Source organism: Propithecus coquereli, unplaced genomic scaffold, assembly GCF_000956105.1.
Source record: "Propithecus coquereli isolate 6110/MARCELLA unplaced genomic scaffold, Pcoq_1.0 Scaffold152, whole genome shotgun sequence".
Classification (NCBI taxonomy): domain Eukaryota; kingdom Metazoa; phylum Chordata; class Mammalia; order Primates; family Indriidae; genus Propithecus; species Propithecus coquereli.
This window is the reverse complement of record NW_012139636.1, coordinates 2207197-2226458: the sequence shown is the minus strand read 5'-3', so window position 1 is coordinate 2226458 and position 19262 is coordinate 2207197. Positions and strand designations below refer to the sequence as shown.

Sequence of the window (19262 nt, the reverse complement as noted above, 5' to 3'; positions counted from 1 at the left end):
AGATCTGATGTTGGAAGCAGCCCAATGAATAAGTTTATGTGCTGATTCAGTGATGCTTTCACTGCTCAAAACATTTCTGGAATCACTTACAAAAGTCCTTTTAGAAAGAACACACTCATTCCTATTTTCTTTTTAATTTAGAAAATATTACTTTTATCCTTTAATTTGATTAAGAAAATTATTTTTAAAACAGCTTAAAATCAAGCCTTTAAAATGGATCATTAATTTCACTTAACTTAGTCTGAATGTCAGCCTGTTTCAAAAAATCAAATTCATTTCAAATGATGAAAGTATCCCACCACCCTGGAAGTCTGAAATACTTCACAGGTTCTGTATGCATTGCCACAGAACTATGGAATGAATATAGTCCCATTTGAAAAAGTATCCAATGATCCTGCCACTAGAACCTAAGCCACACAAGGGCAGAAACTGGGGTCTGGGTTGTTCTGTATCCCTAGTCCTTGGAACAGTGACCAGCACATCTCTGAGGTTCAAAAACAAATACTTTTTCATGTACCTCTTCTAAAAATGGGGTCTACCACTACCAGTAATATACAATTTTGTAAATAGTTAGGTGGCTACTCTATGTAACATGCAATTTTGTAAATAGTACTGCCCTTTTACAAATTTTGAGGAGTGATTTTGTCAAGGAAAGTAGTTAGCATCACAGAAAAAAACAATGAAATTAAGTTCTAAAACTGATTTTGCCATTTACTAACTGTCTGTGACCTTACGTCAGTGGCATATTCTAAGCCTCAACTGCTTCTTCTGTATAATAAAAATAGTAATGCCTTACTATAATATTACAGAGGTATTATAAAGATCTAACATAATATACAAGGGCAAAGAAAAGATCATGCTTGGCATATGCTTTGCTGCTGGTAGCATACTGGTAGTATTAGCAACATTATTAGTACTTCACTATTAATAGAGACCCACCAACATGATTCAGAATTTAAAAGTTAAAGGAAAAGAGACTGCAGAAACATTGCAAACTTCACTTCTTACCAATGAGTGTAATATTAGGGTTTCTCTTCTTAGCTTCCTTCATTAACCACCACTCATATCCTCGAAAGTAATTCTCATCTAGCGCATAGTGCATGTGGGAGGGTTCAGTGCCATCTGAATAGGAGAGAAGAAAAAAGGAAGTAAATGATCCACGAGTGGTACTTCCTAGGACCACTCTCCCCTACATATACACACACAAACACACACACACACACACACACACACACACACAATTCACAAAAGTGGTATTCTAGTTCCAATCCTGAAGTTGGGCAAATAAGAATAATCTTATACAACTTGAGGATGGATGATCAAAGTGTATTATTTCATCCTTTTTCATTATCTTAAGCACTGTAAACATCTTACATAATAAAACCAGAATTATAAGCACAATTAAGAGAAATACCCCACTCTTTAAGCCTATAATATGTCTTGATATAGCATGAGTCAAGAAAAAAGAAATGAGTATTACATCCCCACTGTAACAATAACAAAATTCCACATTAACACCTTAGTTAGTTGAGATATCATCATAGCTTCAAGGTAGGTAACTGACATCAAAGTCCTCATGAGTTCCCACAGGTCACAAACATCTGCCCTTGCTAAGTAAGGCCTTCCAAGAAGAGGGGCCCTTGCCCATTTCTTCTTAAAGGCAAACATGAGAATTCACAAGAACTGCCTACTTATGTATCTCTACCTCTAATGTAGCTTCAGCAACCAGTCATTATCAATTCTGCCTAAATGGTTTTGGTAATAAAATACATGTCCTCTTCCAATAGCTTAGAGGAAGTTTCTGTTATGGGGGTTTTCTTTTGTTTTTGATTTGCACTTTTTCTTTCAACATAAACACTAATTCCACAACATAGATGTATCTGTTTAACGAAAATTACTTCCAAATCACTAGCAGGAACACAAGTATAGAGAAAATATTCTAGAGTTCATTATAATCAAATTTGACCTGTAAATATTAAGCCATATCTAATCATTGAGAGAACTAAAATACTTTTTCTTCTTCCTGGAAACCAGAGGCCTATAAACTAATTGATAACATGCACTACACAAAGCCAATCAAAATAGTGACAATAAAAATTAAAGATTTAGTGATTAAAATTTGTTTTGTCTTTAAAAGAAAAAAGAAGCTACATATCTGAAATACTGATTACTTATATTTTACCACATATTTTAAAGTTAATAACACCTTAAATGTTCTATACAAAATTATTATAAAATCTTTCCTTTTTAACTTCTCAGTAAAATTCCAAACTGTCCCTATGATCTGTCCAGTACATGAAGTTTTTAGAAATCTGTGGATTCGTTTACTGCTGATTACTTCAACTATATAAGCAATTTAAAGTCTGAATACTATTTTTGATGGAAAATCCATATTTCTATATAACTTTTTAAATAACCACAATTTAAAAAGGAACAATAAGAAACAATCTACTAAGCAAAAATAAATCTTAAAAAGTGTTGGTATCATTTATACATACTCTGAAATCATAGTCCATATGGTTAGGTATAGATTAAAACGTTGGGGGGAAAAATCCTGTATCCCAAATTCTCCTACCTGTGGTCTGCCCATCACCGCCTATTTCAACTTTTAGAATATGCAATGAGGCACCGAAGTATGGCTGTGGAAAGAAGTAACAGTATTAACACAGTGCTTCCTCTAATGAAGCTTCAAGACAATTCCTAATTACTGCCTTTGGTTTTATAGATTCAAAAACAAAAGCAAAACTTCAAAGAGCAACTTATTCCAAAAGTAACTTGCCATTTTTTTCAAAAGCTAGAATTGGGAAGCTGATAAATTTACTGTACAAGTTCTAAAATATCACAGTTACCCTTAAATAATTATTTTTTCATTACCTTAAAAAGATAATCCAATATTTGAGAACGATATGGTTCTGGATAATTTACTAGAAGTCGGGAGGTTGCCTAAAAGAAAAGTAATAAAAGAAATCCAATCGTGAATACTTATCTATAGTGTTCATGCACACCACCTGGAATACCCACATTTGGCCAGTTCTCCTGCAAGGTCAAGCTGTGGAAAGTCACTTCCCAGATTGTTTTCCTGCCCTTGCTTTGCCAATCATTGGACAACTAAGGCTGTTGTTTGTCCAACAGCTCTCCTGCTGGGATGAGGCTTGGCTGGGAGGTAAGCTTGCTAAGGCTACTGCTGAATCTCATGATTAAAAACTTATCTAGAAACTTAGGTTTTCTATATTAAGACAATTTGGCAACAACAATATCTTGGGGCTAGGATGTAAGGAATGAATCTTAGGTAATTTTCCCCTCAACATCTTTCATAAAAATACTATAAGCAGCAATGCTGAAAGGAAGCAGTACACTCCTCATTCTCATAAATTCTTTTATGATTAAGAATGGCCAACAATAATCTCCAGACCGGGCTGTACTAAGGAAACCTCACACTAGACTGGCATCAGAATGTATGGAAGGATGCAGGTGGACAGTGCAGGGACCAATACTTGATCATACCTAGACCATGGCCAATAACTGCTTGAAGAAAGAAATCACAAAGCCAATAGTTGACTCATAATCTATCCTTTGGGAGGGAATAAAAGAAGCAGGTTTTCAGCATGAAACAGTAGCATGTTCCTAGGCTTGGAAGCCATACATCACTAGGTTCAAACTGCTACACCTTGCCAGGTGCGTGTAAAACAGAGGCAAGATACTTGACTTTGATACGGTTCAACTTTCTATTTTATACTCTCATATATGGTACCACTGACATTCTGGTGGTACCTAGATCAATTCTCTCATACCCAGAACACCCCTAGTCCCTGCCAGTGAGATACAGACCCATGGAGCTGCTCTCTAGCCACTCATCCCATGTACTTTGACACACCCCCAACCAAACAGCACTTTTGCCTAAATCTGCTCCTTCTCCTGCATTTGCTATCTTAGTAATGAATGACATCTGCCTAAACCGTAACCTTAGGGTCACCCTTTCACCAAACTTCCCATCCATCCTCAGTCATCGAGACGTCATCAATATCTCTCAAATCCATCCCCTACTCTTCAACCCCACTGACCTACCTAGGTCCTCCTCACTTATTAGAAAAGTGAAATGGTCTTAGGGGCTCCCCTCTACCTCCCTGTGTTTTATCCCCCACACTACTTATCAGATTAATCATTCCAAAACACAAATGTAATCAAGAAACTACTGTGATTAAACCTGCTAAATCCCCAGTAGCTTTATCCCTAGGATAAAGTTCAAATTACTCAGTTTTGCACCCAAATCCCTTAATTATTTGGATCCTAACTCTGACACTTTACCCCTATCACTGTCACACCTTCTATCTAGATATATCCAACCACTTTTTCTCTTCCTTCTGCCTGGAATGCACCCCACATCCTCACTTGGACGACTCCATTTCATTCGTCAGCTTTCAGCTAAAACTCCACCTCTTCAAAGAAGGATGCCTTCTGCCCCTCCCCACTGATTTGATGTAAGTGCCTCTCCTTTGAGCTCGCTTGGCACCTGGTCCATATCTCTGCCCTAACATTTCTAACCCTGCACCCTAACCACTGCTTTACTTTTTTGACTCGCCTCTAAGTTCCTTCAGGACATAGACTGTGTCTTATTCAAGTTCATATCCCCATTCTTTGTTATTCAATAAACACTTAACTTTTTTTTATTATTTTCCTTTTTTTGTTGTTGCACTGGTACAGGAAACATAACATAGGAAGCTTTGAGTCAAATGGAACATGTATCTTGATTTCATCATTTATAAGCTATGTGATGATAGGCAAATTATTGTAAAGTGAGTTGACCTACTCATTCAGGTGCTGTAAGACTAAAATAAGATGTACCTTAAAGGACTTAGTACAGTATCTGGCACATAAATGGCCTCTCAATAAATGGCAGGCGGCCGGGCGTGGTGGCTCATGCCTGTAATCCTAGCTCTCTGGGAGGCCGAGGCGGGCGGATTTGTTCGAGCTCAGGAGTTCGAAACCAGCCTGAGCAAGAGCGAGACCCCGTCTCTACTAAAAATAAAAAGAAATTAATCGGACAACTAAAAATATATAGAAAAAAATAGCCGGGCACGGTGGCGCATGTCTGTAGTCCCAGCTACTCGGGAGGCTGAGGCAGGAGGATCGCTTGAGCCCAGGAGTTTGAGGTTGCTGTGAGCTAGGCTGACACCACGGCACTCTAGTCCGGGCAACACAGTGAGACTCTGTCTCAAAAATAAATAAATAAATAAATGGCAGGCATTGTATATACAAATTTGTCTTAAAAGACATTGTTCTCAAAGAGCTTAAAGCCCAGCAGAGGTTCAAATACTAAAATGGCACTAAGTGAATGAACACTGTATATGCACACTAACATATCCTTGACCTAGGGTCTCTCCCCAGGTAAAGCATGCTTCTTACCTTGCATTACACTGTTAGAACTGTATTTTTTGCTCTTTGGCGGTTATTTTGCCCTCTATGCACTCCCACATTTAATTCAGAAAGTACTAGCTTTAGGTAAACACACTACACTATTATGCTATTACAAACCTACAATCACACCTAATGCAGAAGCATAAGTCAAAGGTAATATAACCAAATGCTGAAATGTACCATCAAGTAATAACAAATTATGGGATTACTAACCACACCTGAATAAATCCTGGAGCTGTTTACAAACCCAGGAAGATGTCTTGGGAAAAACATCTCTTCGAAGTCCTTGAAATAACTTCCTCTTCTCTAATCCCTGAAACTGGTTATTAACCAAAGTAAGTCATGTGCCAGACATCCTAAATACTCTATATCTCTCCTCACAATGCTCCTACTAGGCAGGGATCACTGCATCCTCAAAAAAGAAATTCAGGCAGAGAGAAGTTAAGCAACTTGCCAAGGCCATACAGTAAGTCGCAGGGCCCAGAATGGATCCTTGGGATTCTCTTGAATCCACATTCTTAACTACTGACTGAACCACACTGCCTTCCCTAGCTGACATGAAGATTAAATTAGAACATCCTAAACACTTACTGCTAGGTACCAGGGAAGCTTACTGTGGTGTGAAAATGTGGTGGTGCAATCATTTCCATTATTTATTGAGTTCCTACAATGAGTAATGCACTATACATAGGGACATTAATAATTGTCGGATTTTCTATAAAATTAGATAGGAGTTTCCTACCTTGAGTTATGAAATGATTCTTATCATTTTAATAATTTCGAATTGAGCTAAATAAACAAAATGGAACCAAAGAGTTCCATTTTTCAGTAAGTTTATACACTAGATTTAATATCACAAGGTATCAGAAGAAGAGATGGGGCCCCACTTAATGAAATATTGGTTATTTCAGGTTTAAACCAAAAAGTTGTAAAAGAATAGTAGTAGGAAAGAACAAATGTATTAGCTTATTAGCCCACAGGTTCTCCCTGAAATACTTTTCCTCCACATCATATGATCAGACTACAGGCCAGGTCACCCATGCAGCAGGCAAGCATTCAAGCTTTTTCGGAGTTGAATCTAAGTACAAAGCTCTATCTGACTCAATCTTAAAAAGCCAAGAGCTCAACCTTAACATTTTCAAATAAAATTAGTTCTAGATGGGATCTGGGGTACAAAACAAAAAATAAAAACCCACTCACCCAAAGTCTGCCACTATAAAGCCCATGGGCCCAAAGGTAACAGAAGGGAGTAAAACAGAGACAATGGTTACAAAGAATGTAGAACTAAGGCAAGTAAATATCGTCAGGAGCCAAGAACAATCATGCTACCGAAGAACATGCTGGGGCCTGGAAGCCAATTTTAGGCATGACTAGGGAGCTAAGGGCAATGACCAGCCATGCCCATTCTCAATTTTGCACAATTTTACTCATGTTTCAAGTAAATCCTATGAAATGCCCACATAAAAAGAACACATCCCAACTGCCATAGCCAAGAAAAGCCTAAGAATACATGCCAATTAAATGTAATGTGGTACCCTGGTTGGAATCCCAGAATAGAAAAAGGGCATTGGGTAAAAACCAGGGAAACGTAAATGAAGTATAAACTTTAGTTAATAATAGTGTATCAATATTGGTTGCGGCAAATGTACCATTCCAATGTGGGATGCTGGGAATACCAGAAACTGGCTGCATGGTATATGAGAACTCTCTATTGCCTTCATGACTTTTCTGTAAATCTAAAACTATTCAAAAATTGAAATTACAAAAAAAAAAAAAACCTCATCCCCCACCCCTGAGATCCTTGAATCAGGAAAAAGATCTCTCAATACCTAGTATGAGAATTAATTGGTGTATTTGTTAAAAAGAGGATTCTCAGTCCCCACTCCAGAACTACAAAGTCAGCATGGGGGAGGGAAGACAGAACCTGCCTTTTAAAAAGCACACTGGTGATCTTTACACAATCCTAACCGTGAAGAGCCAACATTTCCCATCTCTTGGCACAAAGAAATAGCTGCCAATAAGGCAGAGGCACAGGCCCTTCTGGGGAGTAATTCACCTTCTCATTTCTTAGCCCTCCAGCCCCTAACAGTAAACAATCCCAGACTATCAGTGATTAATAGTGGAGCCTCCCATTTAAAAAAATATAAAAATCATAAAAATAATAGAGTCCCAGATAGTTATCTTCCTAACTCCTATCCCTGAGGCACCGTTGTGCCTACACTTATAAGACCCTGTATGGCACTAACTCTTGAAGAGCCGGACCACCTGCGCTAGTGGCCCCGGGGCTTCCAACTCTGCCACCCACCAACTCCCCGGAATGGAAGTGACACAGCCGAAGCATCCCATTGGGGCATCCTCTTTCTCACACAGGGATTCCTGGGTTCCCTAACCTTTTCTAGAGCGACCCTCGCGGGGTGCTGTCTCCACGACCAAGAGAGCCCAGGCCCCATCTCCAGGAATGAGGGTTTGAGCTTCGGCCTCGTCACTACCTAAGCCTGTCACTTACTCGCTGGACTTCCTGACCCTCACTTGTTAAAACCTAACTGCCTCTCTAGGTTCATGTTAAACGACGAAGCGTCGGTCTCAGCGCCCGCGGAGAGCGGGAAGCGGGACCGCAACGGCAGCGCGTCGAAACACCTGGCAATGCCGCAGGGGCTTCTGGGGCGGGACCGGATGGGGTTGGCCCCCTGCGCCCCCCGCCCGCCGGTGCCGCCAGTCCCCGTCGCCCGCCGCTTACCCCGCCTCCGCTGACCGCGCCGATGCCGTCGAACTCCCGGCCCAGCCCGTCGGAGTCGTCGAGCACGTACGTGCGGCTGGGCGCCAGGAGCGTGCACAGCAGCAGGGGCACTGCGACGCGGCCCGCCGAACCCGCAGCGGCCGTCATGACTTTCACTCGGCGTTGCCGGGAAGCCTCGGCTAGGCGCTCAGCCATTGTGTGGGTCACATGACTCCTGCGCCCAGGGAGGCGGGTCCGGCCGCCGCCATGATGGAGACGGGCATGAGGCCGCTGACGCCGGAGCCGCCATTTTTAGTGCGGGCCGTGGGACCCCGCCGCAGCCACCGTAGAAATCGGAGCGAGACTTTTCTCGTTTCTCTCGTGTTTGTAATCACCTTTAGGCTTTCACATGTACTCACTCTGTGTCTTCTTTTCCGGCCTCCCTCACCTGCTGGAAGCACTTTAACCCAGGGAAGTTGGATGCCCAAGGCCTGCCAAGGGAAGAGGGCAGGGAGTTACTCTACCATGGACCTTCCCCAGCATCTTAGGGCGCATCTACCTCGCGCGAGGACCCGGCGTGGAGCCCCTGACCAAGTCCCAGTTCAGCTGTTACCTTGTTTAAATCACTTAGCTTTCGGAGCCAGAATTTTCTCTTGTGTACGATGAGGCGGGGAGAGCAGTAGTGTAGGAGATGTATGCTTAAACGAGACAAAAGTAAGCACTCAGTAAATCCTAGTTGAATACATTACACACTCGGCAAACGATAGCTGAAAATGTTCTCCATTCTGGTAACTACCCAGTTCTATCCAAGGCTTTTAGCCTTCAAAGGAGTTAAGATTATGCCACCTCAAAATATGCTCCTTTGGCATATTGACCATTTTGAATTAAAGGCACTTTTAAAAAAGCAGGTGCAAGATCACTCTGATCGTCATTCTGTTTCTTCAGTGCAGGAGATAAAATTACCATGGGAAGGATGTCCTCCCTGTAAAATAACATTCTTATCATCAAGGAGGGAAAGTTGAAGCTGAGGGCAATCTGTGCAAACAAACCTTGTTAAAAACCCTTATCATCCTAGTCACTTCTGTACCCAATTAACTAGCCCAAGCCCCTTTGCCTTACCTGCATTACCACATTTCACAATTTGTTCCCCCCCACCCCCCGTTTTTTGTCCAGGTCAGTATATAAGCCATTGACTCCAACTGCTGCTTTGGATCTTCATGTCCTTATGAGGGCTCCTGTACCACATGAAATTTAAACGAGTATGCTTCTCTGCTGTTCATCTATCTTAAATCAATGTAATCCTCTGGCCCACCCAGGCCCCTGAGGGGATGAAGGTGGAATCTTGCCTCCCATACAGCCTCATAAACTATTCTCCACTGTTATTTGAGATGATTCCAGGCTAACCCCAAATTGGTAGGAAAGTTGTGAACTGCCCTGGAATTTCTGCCACATCCAGCACTGGCCTGAGATATCTGATTTCCTTGTGATTTGGAGCAAATTGAAGCTGCATGGAAAGATTTTCTGATCCCTAAATTTCCCTTAGCAGAAGTATGGGATTAGTTATCAGTGCCCACATAAGCTGGTGAGACACCAAAATGGCAAGAAGACCCAGAGGCTTCAGGATGCAAGGAGATTGTCTACAGAATCCTATTTGGAATCTGATTATTCTGCCCCTTAACCACAAACCTAAATCTAGGTTTCAAGACCACGATTATAGTTAGAGGTCAAATCTCTGTCTCGACAATCCCATAAACACCCACATAAGGCTCTCTTTTATCCCCTAGGTTCTTAATGGATAGTAGCTATGTTTTTTTCTCTCTTTTTCACTTATTCTAGGTCTATCTGGGTTTACCAAGAACAGTCTTCGCTTATGTCCTAACATAATTATTAATAGTGTTCCTTTCACCCCCAAAAGTGTACTGTTTTGGATAAGTTACATAGTCACATATGTACGGGCCACTTAGTTTCTTCAGTTTCTTCTTTTCGCAGTACAGCACATATCTGAGCTCTCTGCCTTCACACCACCACCGTTCTATGGTACAAGTCAGTAACTCTCCAATTCTCTGGATTTTCCTTCGCAGAACTTACTCTGTTCCATTTGTTCTAACAATATTTTAAGCATGAGCTAGAGCACCTGTGGATGCGAGCTATGGATGATCCATCAAGTGAATGTCAAGCTTCTCACCAGCCCTAAAATAGCACATAAGGATCGCATAATATTGTGACTCAGACGGGAAGTACCAAGTACCAAGGTGATAACAAGAAAATACCATACACATGAAATTAGGAAGTTGAAACCAACACTCAACATACGTCATCCTGTAGTACATCATTGCACCTTGTACTTGAAAGGCACACCACAAATAACTGTGCAATGTGTGAAATCTGCAGAAGAGGAAACATAGACTCTTAAACAGAAAAGGTAGCCTCACCCCTTGGAAGTCCCAGTAGTAGTTCCTGTTATTTCAGATACCAAAGTAATTGCTTACCAGAGAAAACATTTGTTGTTTCTAATTTCTAATCTACACTCAGGAGACCATTAGGCAAGAAAGAGTCTATTAAAAAGACAATGAATACAAGCTGAGAAAGACATCATTACAGTGGTGGGCACAGCACTCAGATTTGCTCAAAATGTGAGAGAAAGGGAAATGGTAGTTATCAGACAAGTGATCATGTGCTAGGAGTCCCTTGAATCTGTGGTTTTGGGTGAGTGAGATAAACAGGATGATAAGAGAAAAAGAGGGTACCCAGTTCTCAAATTTCAAATGAGTTTAAAAAGTAATGTCAATTTTTCTCTTAAGTCACAAATGTTTGTGAGTATCACAAATACCCCTCTACCACAGCAAATCTCTCCTTTTTCTAAAATAAAAAATGTGATCAAAATCAAATGGTCTCTTGAGAAAGATGAGAGGTCTTATCTCTTAATGAAAAAGTCTAATAGCCGTCTGTTGGCTTACTTGAGGAAAAGCCTTTACTTTTAGAAATCGGAATCAGGCTGTCAAAAATTCAAGGGCAGAGACCAAGTTTTATTCCTCTTTGTACTTTCTAAGCACAGTGTCCAAACCGTGGTAAGCACTCAATGTATGTTAGTTGAATTGAACTTAAAAAAAAAATCACTAAATGATTACATAAGGGGATAAGAAGAAAGGATTATTTACAAAAGGAACTGGAAACATTCCATAAAATAAGAGTCCCCTAAGACTTAAAAGGGGTGTAAAGCAGTTTTCATGATCCATCCTATAGCATCTGCTATTTATCTGGTCTTTTAAATCTGGACATAAGTTTCTTGATTGCAACTGTTATTAAATAATTACATTGCCCTGTTTAGAGACGTCTCTCTGAAATATATGAAGGGGTTCAGTTAACTCAGGACTTTATATAAACACAATGAAAGTAATAGTTCAGATGATAGACTCCACCTAATGGAATGAAGTGTATATTGCTTACAGGACATTTTCTTCTTTTAAATTTTTTATTTTTAGTTATTATGGATACACAATACTTGTACATATTCATGGGGTACATGTGGTATTTTATAGAAACATACAGTGTGTAATGATCAAATCAGGGTAATCGCAGTACCCATCATCTCAAGCATTTATCATTTCTTTGTGTTAAAAATATTCCAATTCCACTCTTTCAGCTATTTTGAAATATACAATAAGTTATTGTTAACTATAGTCACCCTATTGTGCTGCCAAACACTAGATCTTATTCCTCCTATCTAACTGTATTTTTGTACCCATTAACCATCCCCTCCCCCCACACTACCTTCCCCAGCCTCCGGTAACCATCATTCTACTCTCTTGTCCCCAGGAGTTCAGTTCTTTTTTAGCTCCCACATATTAGTGAGAACATGCAATATTTATCTTTCTGTGCCTGACTTATCTCACTTAACATAATGTCCTCCAGTTCCATCCATGTTGTTGCAAATAATAGGATTTCGTTCTTTCTAAGGCTGAATATAGTCCACTGTATATATGTACCACATTTTCTTTAGCCATTTAGGATGAACATTTAGGTTGATTTCATATCATAGCTATTGTGAATAGTACTGCAATAAACACGGGAATGCAGATAACTCTTTGATAAACAAATTTCCTTTCTTTTGGATATATACCCAGGAGTGGGATTGCTGAATCACAGTTCTACTTTAATTTTTTTGAGGAACCTCCACACTGTTCTCCATTGTGACTGTACTAATTTCCGTTCTCACCAACACTGTACGAGGGTTCCTCTTTCTCCACATCTTCACAAGCATGTGTTATATTGCCCGTCTTTTGGATAAAACGCATTTTAACTGGGGCGAAATGATACCTCTTTGTAGTTTTAATTTACATTTTTCTGATGATTGGTGATGTTGGGCATTTTTTCATATACCTGTTGGTCATTTGTGTGTTTTCTTTTGAGAAATGTCTATTCAGAACTTTTGCCCATCTTTTATTCAGATTATTTGGTTTTGAACATTTTTCTTAAGTATAACTATAAATAAAAACTGCTATAGCCAGAAGCAAGGTAGTGTACTGGTTAGAATATTGGCCCTGGAGCCCCAGGCTGCTTGGCTTCAAATCTTTCTTCTACCACTTACTAGCTATGTGATTTTGGCCAAGTTACTTAACTTCTTTTGGCTTAAGTTTGCACATCCATAAGATAAAGATGATGATGGCAATGCATTGATGTGAAGATCAGACAAGTTAAAATTCATGTAGCATTTAGAAGAGTGACTAGCACATACTATGTGCTATATGGGTGTGCTTATTATATAAGTAATAACATAAATGACATACAGATTAACTGTAAAAAGTAGTAAACTTTTGAGTTTACTACTTTCCCCACAACTAAGACAATTCTGGGAAAGTGGATTATTCCATTTGTATTGGTCTCAATTTGTTTTCTTTTTGCTGGGTTTTTGGTGTTGTTTTGTCTACAACCATCCAAACTCATGTCTAATGTGACTGATTCTTCATGGTAACAGTCTGGTGTCTGCCTCCTTCAGGAGTGAAGGAGACAGATTCTTCCTCTTCCTGCTCCCAGCCCAGCAGGCTTTGACAATGAATGACCACGCTCCCTTGATTAGTTCCTTGAACCTGCGACTTTGACCTTGGAAGAGTAACAAGATGTACACACAGTTGAGAAATCCCACTGAAGCCATGCCAGATTCCAGAAGAGGCAGCAGCATAGAGGCTCCACCCGAGATGGCCTCAAGTACCCACAGCAGTGGGGTCAGCAGTGCCATCCTCACAGCTCAGGCAGGGTGACCTGGCTGCCTTTTTGGTGCTTTGACTCTTCTTCATTTTACAAGCCTGGTTCTGAAGCCTCTACATCAATTCTGGGCCATATCCCGATTTCTTTCCAAGCTATTCATTTTCTGTTCAGGTTAGCCACAGATAGTTTCTGTTACCTGCAGCAAAGAACCCTGACTCGCACACCGAGTTACAATCCAGAGTTGATGTGATAATTGCAAAGAATTCTCAGCTTCTATATCTGCATTTCCCCAGTGTAAAAACTGCCTTCACCATCTGTAGTCTTTTGTTGGTAATTGTTACTACATAGATTTGCTCAAATAAAGGAACTCCAGGAAGTTTTACTGTCCTCCTATGCTTCACCTGTGATATATCTATTCTTCTTTGAATTGTCAATACTCATGGTTTTGCATTTCTGCCAGGGAAGAATTTTAGAATCCACCTAGCCCCAGGTCCTAGGCGTGAAGAAATTGACAGTGCAAGAGGTTTCCACCACTCAAAATATTTTTTAAACATCTAGTACAGTGCTGTACAACGGAAATATTATGCAAAGCACTTATATAATTTGAAATTTTCTAGTAGCCACATTAAAGTAAAAGTGAGATTAATTTTAATGAATTATTTAATCCTACATATCCAAGATATTATCATCACATTATGTAATCGATATGAACATTTATTAATAAGATATTTGTGTTCTCTTTTTATACTACATTTCCAAAAATCTAGAATGTATTTTACACATACAGAACATCTCAATGTGGATTAGTGACACTCCAAGTACACAATAGTCACATGTCAGTAGCTTTTGCCTGCATAGGATTGAGAGGATCTGGTGTATTCCAGGGTCTGGGCTAGGCACACTTATTTAATGTCCACACTGTCTGCTAAAGATAAGATTGAAGAATACCCATTCAATATCTGTATTAGTTTGCCAGGACTACCATAACAGTATACCACAGACTGGATAGTTTAAACAACAGAAATAGATTTTCTCCATTTCTGGAGGCTAGAAGTCCAAGATCAAGGTGTTGGCAGGTTTGGTTTCTCCTGCAGCCTTTCTTGCAGATGGCCACCTTCTTGTTGTGTCCTCACATGGTCTTTGCCCTGTGCCCAGGCATCCCTCTTGTCTCTTTGTTCATCCAAATTTCCTCTTCTTGTTAAAAAATTAATCTTTTTTAATTGAGAAATAAAAATTGCATATATTTATTGTATACAACATTATGCTTTGAAATATGTGCACTTTGTGGAGTGACAATCAAGCAAATTAACATGTACATTACCTCACATACTTATTTTTCGTGGTGAGAACACTTAAAACACAACTCTGTTAGCAATTTTCAAGAACACAACATATTGTTATTAACTATAGTCACCAGGATTTCCATCTTTTTTAGAGCTGAATAGTTTCTCATTGTGTATATATACCACATTTTCTTTATCCATTCATCCACCGATGATGCTCACTCAGGTTGATTCCATACTTTGGCTTCTGTGAATATTGCTGCAATGAACGTGGGAGTGAAGATATCTCTTTGACATACTGATTCCATTTCCTTTGGATATATACCCAGTAGTGGGGTTGCTGGATCATTTGGTAGTTCTGTTTTTAATTTTTTGAGAAACCTCCAGTTTTCCATAATGGCTGTACTAATTTACATTCCCATCAACAGTGTGCAAGGGTTCCCATTTCTCCATATTCTTGCCAACACTTTATATCTTTCCTCTTTTTGACAATAGTCATTCTAACGGGTGTAGGATGATATCTCATTGTGGTTTTAATTTGCATTTCTCTCATGAGTAGTGATGTTAAGCATTTTTTCACATACATATTGGCCATTTGTACGTCTTCTTTTGAGAAGTATCTATCCAAATCCTTTGCCCATTTTTAATCAGGTTATTTATTTTCTTCTATTGAGTTCCTCATATATTGTAGATATTAACCCCTGAGATGTGTGGTTTGAAAATATTTTCTTCCATTGTGTAGGTTGTCTCTTCGCTCTGTTGATTATTTTCTTGGATATGCAGAAACTTTTTAGTTTAGTGTAATTCCATTTGTCTATTTTCACTTTTGTTGCTTGTATCTTGGGGATCATATCCAAAAAATCATTGCCTGGATAAATGTCATGGTGTTTTCCCCTACATTTTTTTCCTAGTAGTTTTACATTTTCAGGTCTTATGTCTTATTCCATTTTAAGTTGATTTTTATACGTAGTGTGAGATAAGGGTCTAATTTCATTCATGTGCATGAGGATATCTAGTTGTCCCAAGACCATTTATTGAAGAGACTGCCTTTCTCCATTGTATGTCCTTGGTGCCTTTTTGGAAAATCAATTGATCATAAATGTGTGTATTTATTTTTTGACTCTTTATTCTGCTCCATTGATCTATGTTTCTGTTTTTATGCCAGTGCTGTGCTGTTTTGATTACTACATCTCTGTAGTAGATTTGACATTAGGTAGTGTGATGCCTCTAGCTTCGTTCTTTTTGCTCAAGATTGCTTTGGCTACTCAGAGTTTATTTTGGTCCCATGTTAATTTTATGATTATTTTTTCTATTTCTGTGAAAAATATTGGAATTTTGATAGAGATTGCATTGAATTTGTATATTACTTTAAATAATATGGACATTTTAACAATATTAATTCTTCCAATTGGTGAACACGGGACATCTTTCCATTTTTTTGTGTCTTCTTCAATTTCTTTCATCAATTTTTTATAGTTTTCATGATAGACGTCTCTCATCTCCTTGGTTAAATTTAACTCTGCATATTTTATTTTTTGTAGCTATTATAGATGGAATTTTCTTGATTTCCTTTTTGGATAGTTCATCGTTAGTGTGTAGAAGCACTATTGATATGTGCATTGATTTTGTATCTTGTAACTTTACTAAATTAGTTTATTAGTTCTAACTTTTTTTGGTGAACTCTTTAGGGTTTTCTATATATAAAATTATGTCATCTGCAAACAGGGACAATTTAACTTCTTCCTTTTCAGTTTGGATTTCTCTTATTTCTTTCTCTTGCCTGATTGTTCTGGCCAGGACTTCCAGTGCTGTTGAATAGTGGAAAGAGTGTGCACCCTTGTCTTGTTCCTAATATTAAAGGAAAAGCTTTCAGTTTTTCACTGTTTAATATGTTGTCAGCTGTGGGTTTGTCAGATGTGGCCTTTATTGTATTGAGTTAGTTCCTTCTATACCTAATTGTTGAGGGTTTTTATTATGAAAACTCTTAATGTTGAATTTTGTCAAATGCTTTTTATACATCTATTGAGATGATCAATGGTTTTTGTCCTTCATTCTGTTAATATGATGTATTACATTTATAGATTTGCATATGTTGAAACACCCTTGCATCCATGGGATAAATCCCACTTGATTGTGGCGAATGATCCTGTTAATGGGCTGTTGAATTCCATTTGATAGTATTTTGCTGAGGATTTTTTCATTTATGTTCATCAGGGACATTCGTTTGTAATTTTTTTCTCTTGTACTGTCCTTGTCTGGCTTTGGTATCCAGATAACGCTGGCCTTGTAAAATAAATTGGGAAGTATTCCCTCTTCTTCAGTTTTTTGGAAGAATTTGAGAAGAATTGGTATTGGTTCTTCTTTAAATGTGTGGTAGAATTCAGCAGTGAAGCCATAGGTCCTGGGCTTTTCTTTGATGGGAGACTTTTTATTACCAATTCAATCTCCTTACTCATTATTGGTTTGTTCAGATTTTCATGATTCAGTCTTGATAGGTTGTATGTGTCTAGGAATTTATGTATTTCTTCTAGGTTATCAAATCTTCTCTTCTTATAAGGACACCAGCCTGAATAGATTAGAGCCCATCCTTAGGGCTCCATTTTAACTTAACCACCCATTTAAAGTCTCTGTCTCCAAATACATTCACATTCTGAGGTATTGGAGGTTGGGGCCTCAACAAATAAGTTTTGGAGAGGGACACAATTCAGCCCATAACACCATCTAAGATTTAGGGAATTTGTGTGTTGCCAAAGCTGGAGGGCGACTTAACTGCTGGTACTCAGAGCTGCCCTCTATCAATGCTTATATCCCCTGCAACAGCCTCATTCCCTTCTGGTCTTTGATAGCCAGCCCATGTAGTAATCACCTGAGTTGTCTCTCATCGATGGCTACAAAGTGCCACACTGGGCCACTGAAGTGCAGTGGCGTGGACTGAAGCTTTCTATCCCTTCCATGTGCCCATCATGGCCTTCTAGAAATCATTCCACTCTGCCTGTGCTATGTGGGCACAGAGGGACATAGTGAATGTCTTAATTCATTTTGTTTTGCTATAAAAGAAGACCTGAGACTGGATAATATGTAAAGAAAAGAGGTTTATTTAGCTCATGGCCATGCAGGCTAAGAAGTTCAAGGGCTTCTGGCCAGGGCTTTTGTGCTGCATTGCAACACGGCAGAGAAGGTGAAAAGGGAAGTGGACACGTGTGAAGAGGGGGAACATGAGGGTCACCCCGGCTTTACAACAACCCACTCTCTCAGGAAATAATCCATTCCCAGGAAAACTAATCCAGTTTCACAGAGTGAGAACTCACTTACTACATCAAGAACAACACCAAGCCACTTATGAGGGATCCCAATCTACCCCCATAATCGAAACACCTCTTGCTAGGCTGCACTTCCCAACATCACCGCATTGAGAATCAAGCCTCAACAAGAGCTTTGGTGGGGACAAACAAACCATATCCAAACCATAACACTGAGGCTGTCTCAGGCCTCTCACATACATACTGCTGAGTTTCACCGACTAATCTGACTTCACCCTGGAAATGAGGCACAGGTCCACACTCCTCCCCAGATCACATGACTCATGGGCATTTGTCCCCCACCGCTACCTCGGGGCTTGCTGAGAAGGGGGGATAGCAGTCAGCATGCAGGGCCGCTTTCTGCATCTGACCACATCTAATCTCTCATTACTTCCTCTCTCACAACACTAAGCCCCACCTCTGCCAAACAGGAAAATCTTTGTCTGTTCTTGGGGCTGGGAGTCTTTACTTTATCTACACAGTTATTCTCCCAAGCGTGTTGTCTACATCTTAGTCTTTTCCTTTCCCCTGAGTTGCCTGAATCTTTTGAAACGTAAAACCTACATTTTCTTCTTTTTTTCTCCCTGCTTTCTGCCAGGAATCTCTCCTCTGAGGCAGTAATCTCTTCTCTTGAGGCAATGAATACAAAATGGCTAACTGAGTGTATAAGGATGGGCTAGGGTGAAAAGAAATGTGTCTGGGAAAATATAGCAGTATTTCAAGATCCTACCCTGCCAAATTTAGTTGCTGCTTTAGCTAGTGAAATCACAACAAACAGACAATGTGGCCTCACAAAGGACCCTGCATCAGCAGAATAGGCTCTTGCATTGTCAGCCCCATGGAGAAGTTAGAACCAGGCAGATTCACATTCTCTTCCCCTTTTCCCCATGGGTAGCCCAAGTGCCTTGCCACTGGCCCGTGTTGGTTGGCCAGAAATGCCAACCCCCTAAAGGCAGTGCTCTGAATAACTGGTAATTGGCTTTGTCTTACCTTTATGTTGTGAAAATGTCACAGTGCTCAATTCTCTGAAATTTCCAACCATTCATTTGATAGCCCTGTGATCGAAAATATGGTATTGCCACATTTTCTGTACTAAATAAAAAGCAAATTTTTTAAAAGCTGATAAAGTTCTTATTTTGTAGAGTTGGCAAGGTTTTAGCATAGGTCATCCCCAGTTTTTTCTCCTGTTTAATTAGGAGAAGTGAATGTTTGATTGTGTTTCTTGTGTTTTTTAACTACATTCCCCTTTTGTTTTTTTGAAGAGCAAAATACATAGATATTTGATGTGGATATGAAAGTGCCCTTTCCCTAAAAGCAGAAGTATAGTCTATTTAGGTAAAAGAA

The 19262-nt window shown here is 39.5% G+C and overlaps 1 protein-coding gene across 1 annotated transcript in view; it reads right to left on the bottom strand.

The window, feature by feature from the left end:
• Nucleotides 1-8347, bottom strand: part of GALC (galactosylceramidase) — a 48154-nt gene extending 39807 nt beyond the window's left edge. Inside the window, 4 exon segments of the mRNA XM_012640403.1 lie at nt 1009-1122; nt 2576-2639; nt 2875-2943; nt 8153-8347. Of these exon segments, the coding sequence (XP_012495857.1) occupies nt 1009-1122; nt 2576-2639; nt 2875-2943; nt 8153-8347 (442 nt within the window).
• Between the last annotated feature and the right edge of the window lie 10915 nt (nt 8348-19262).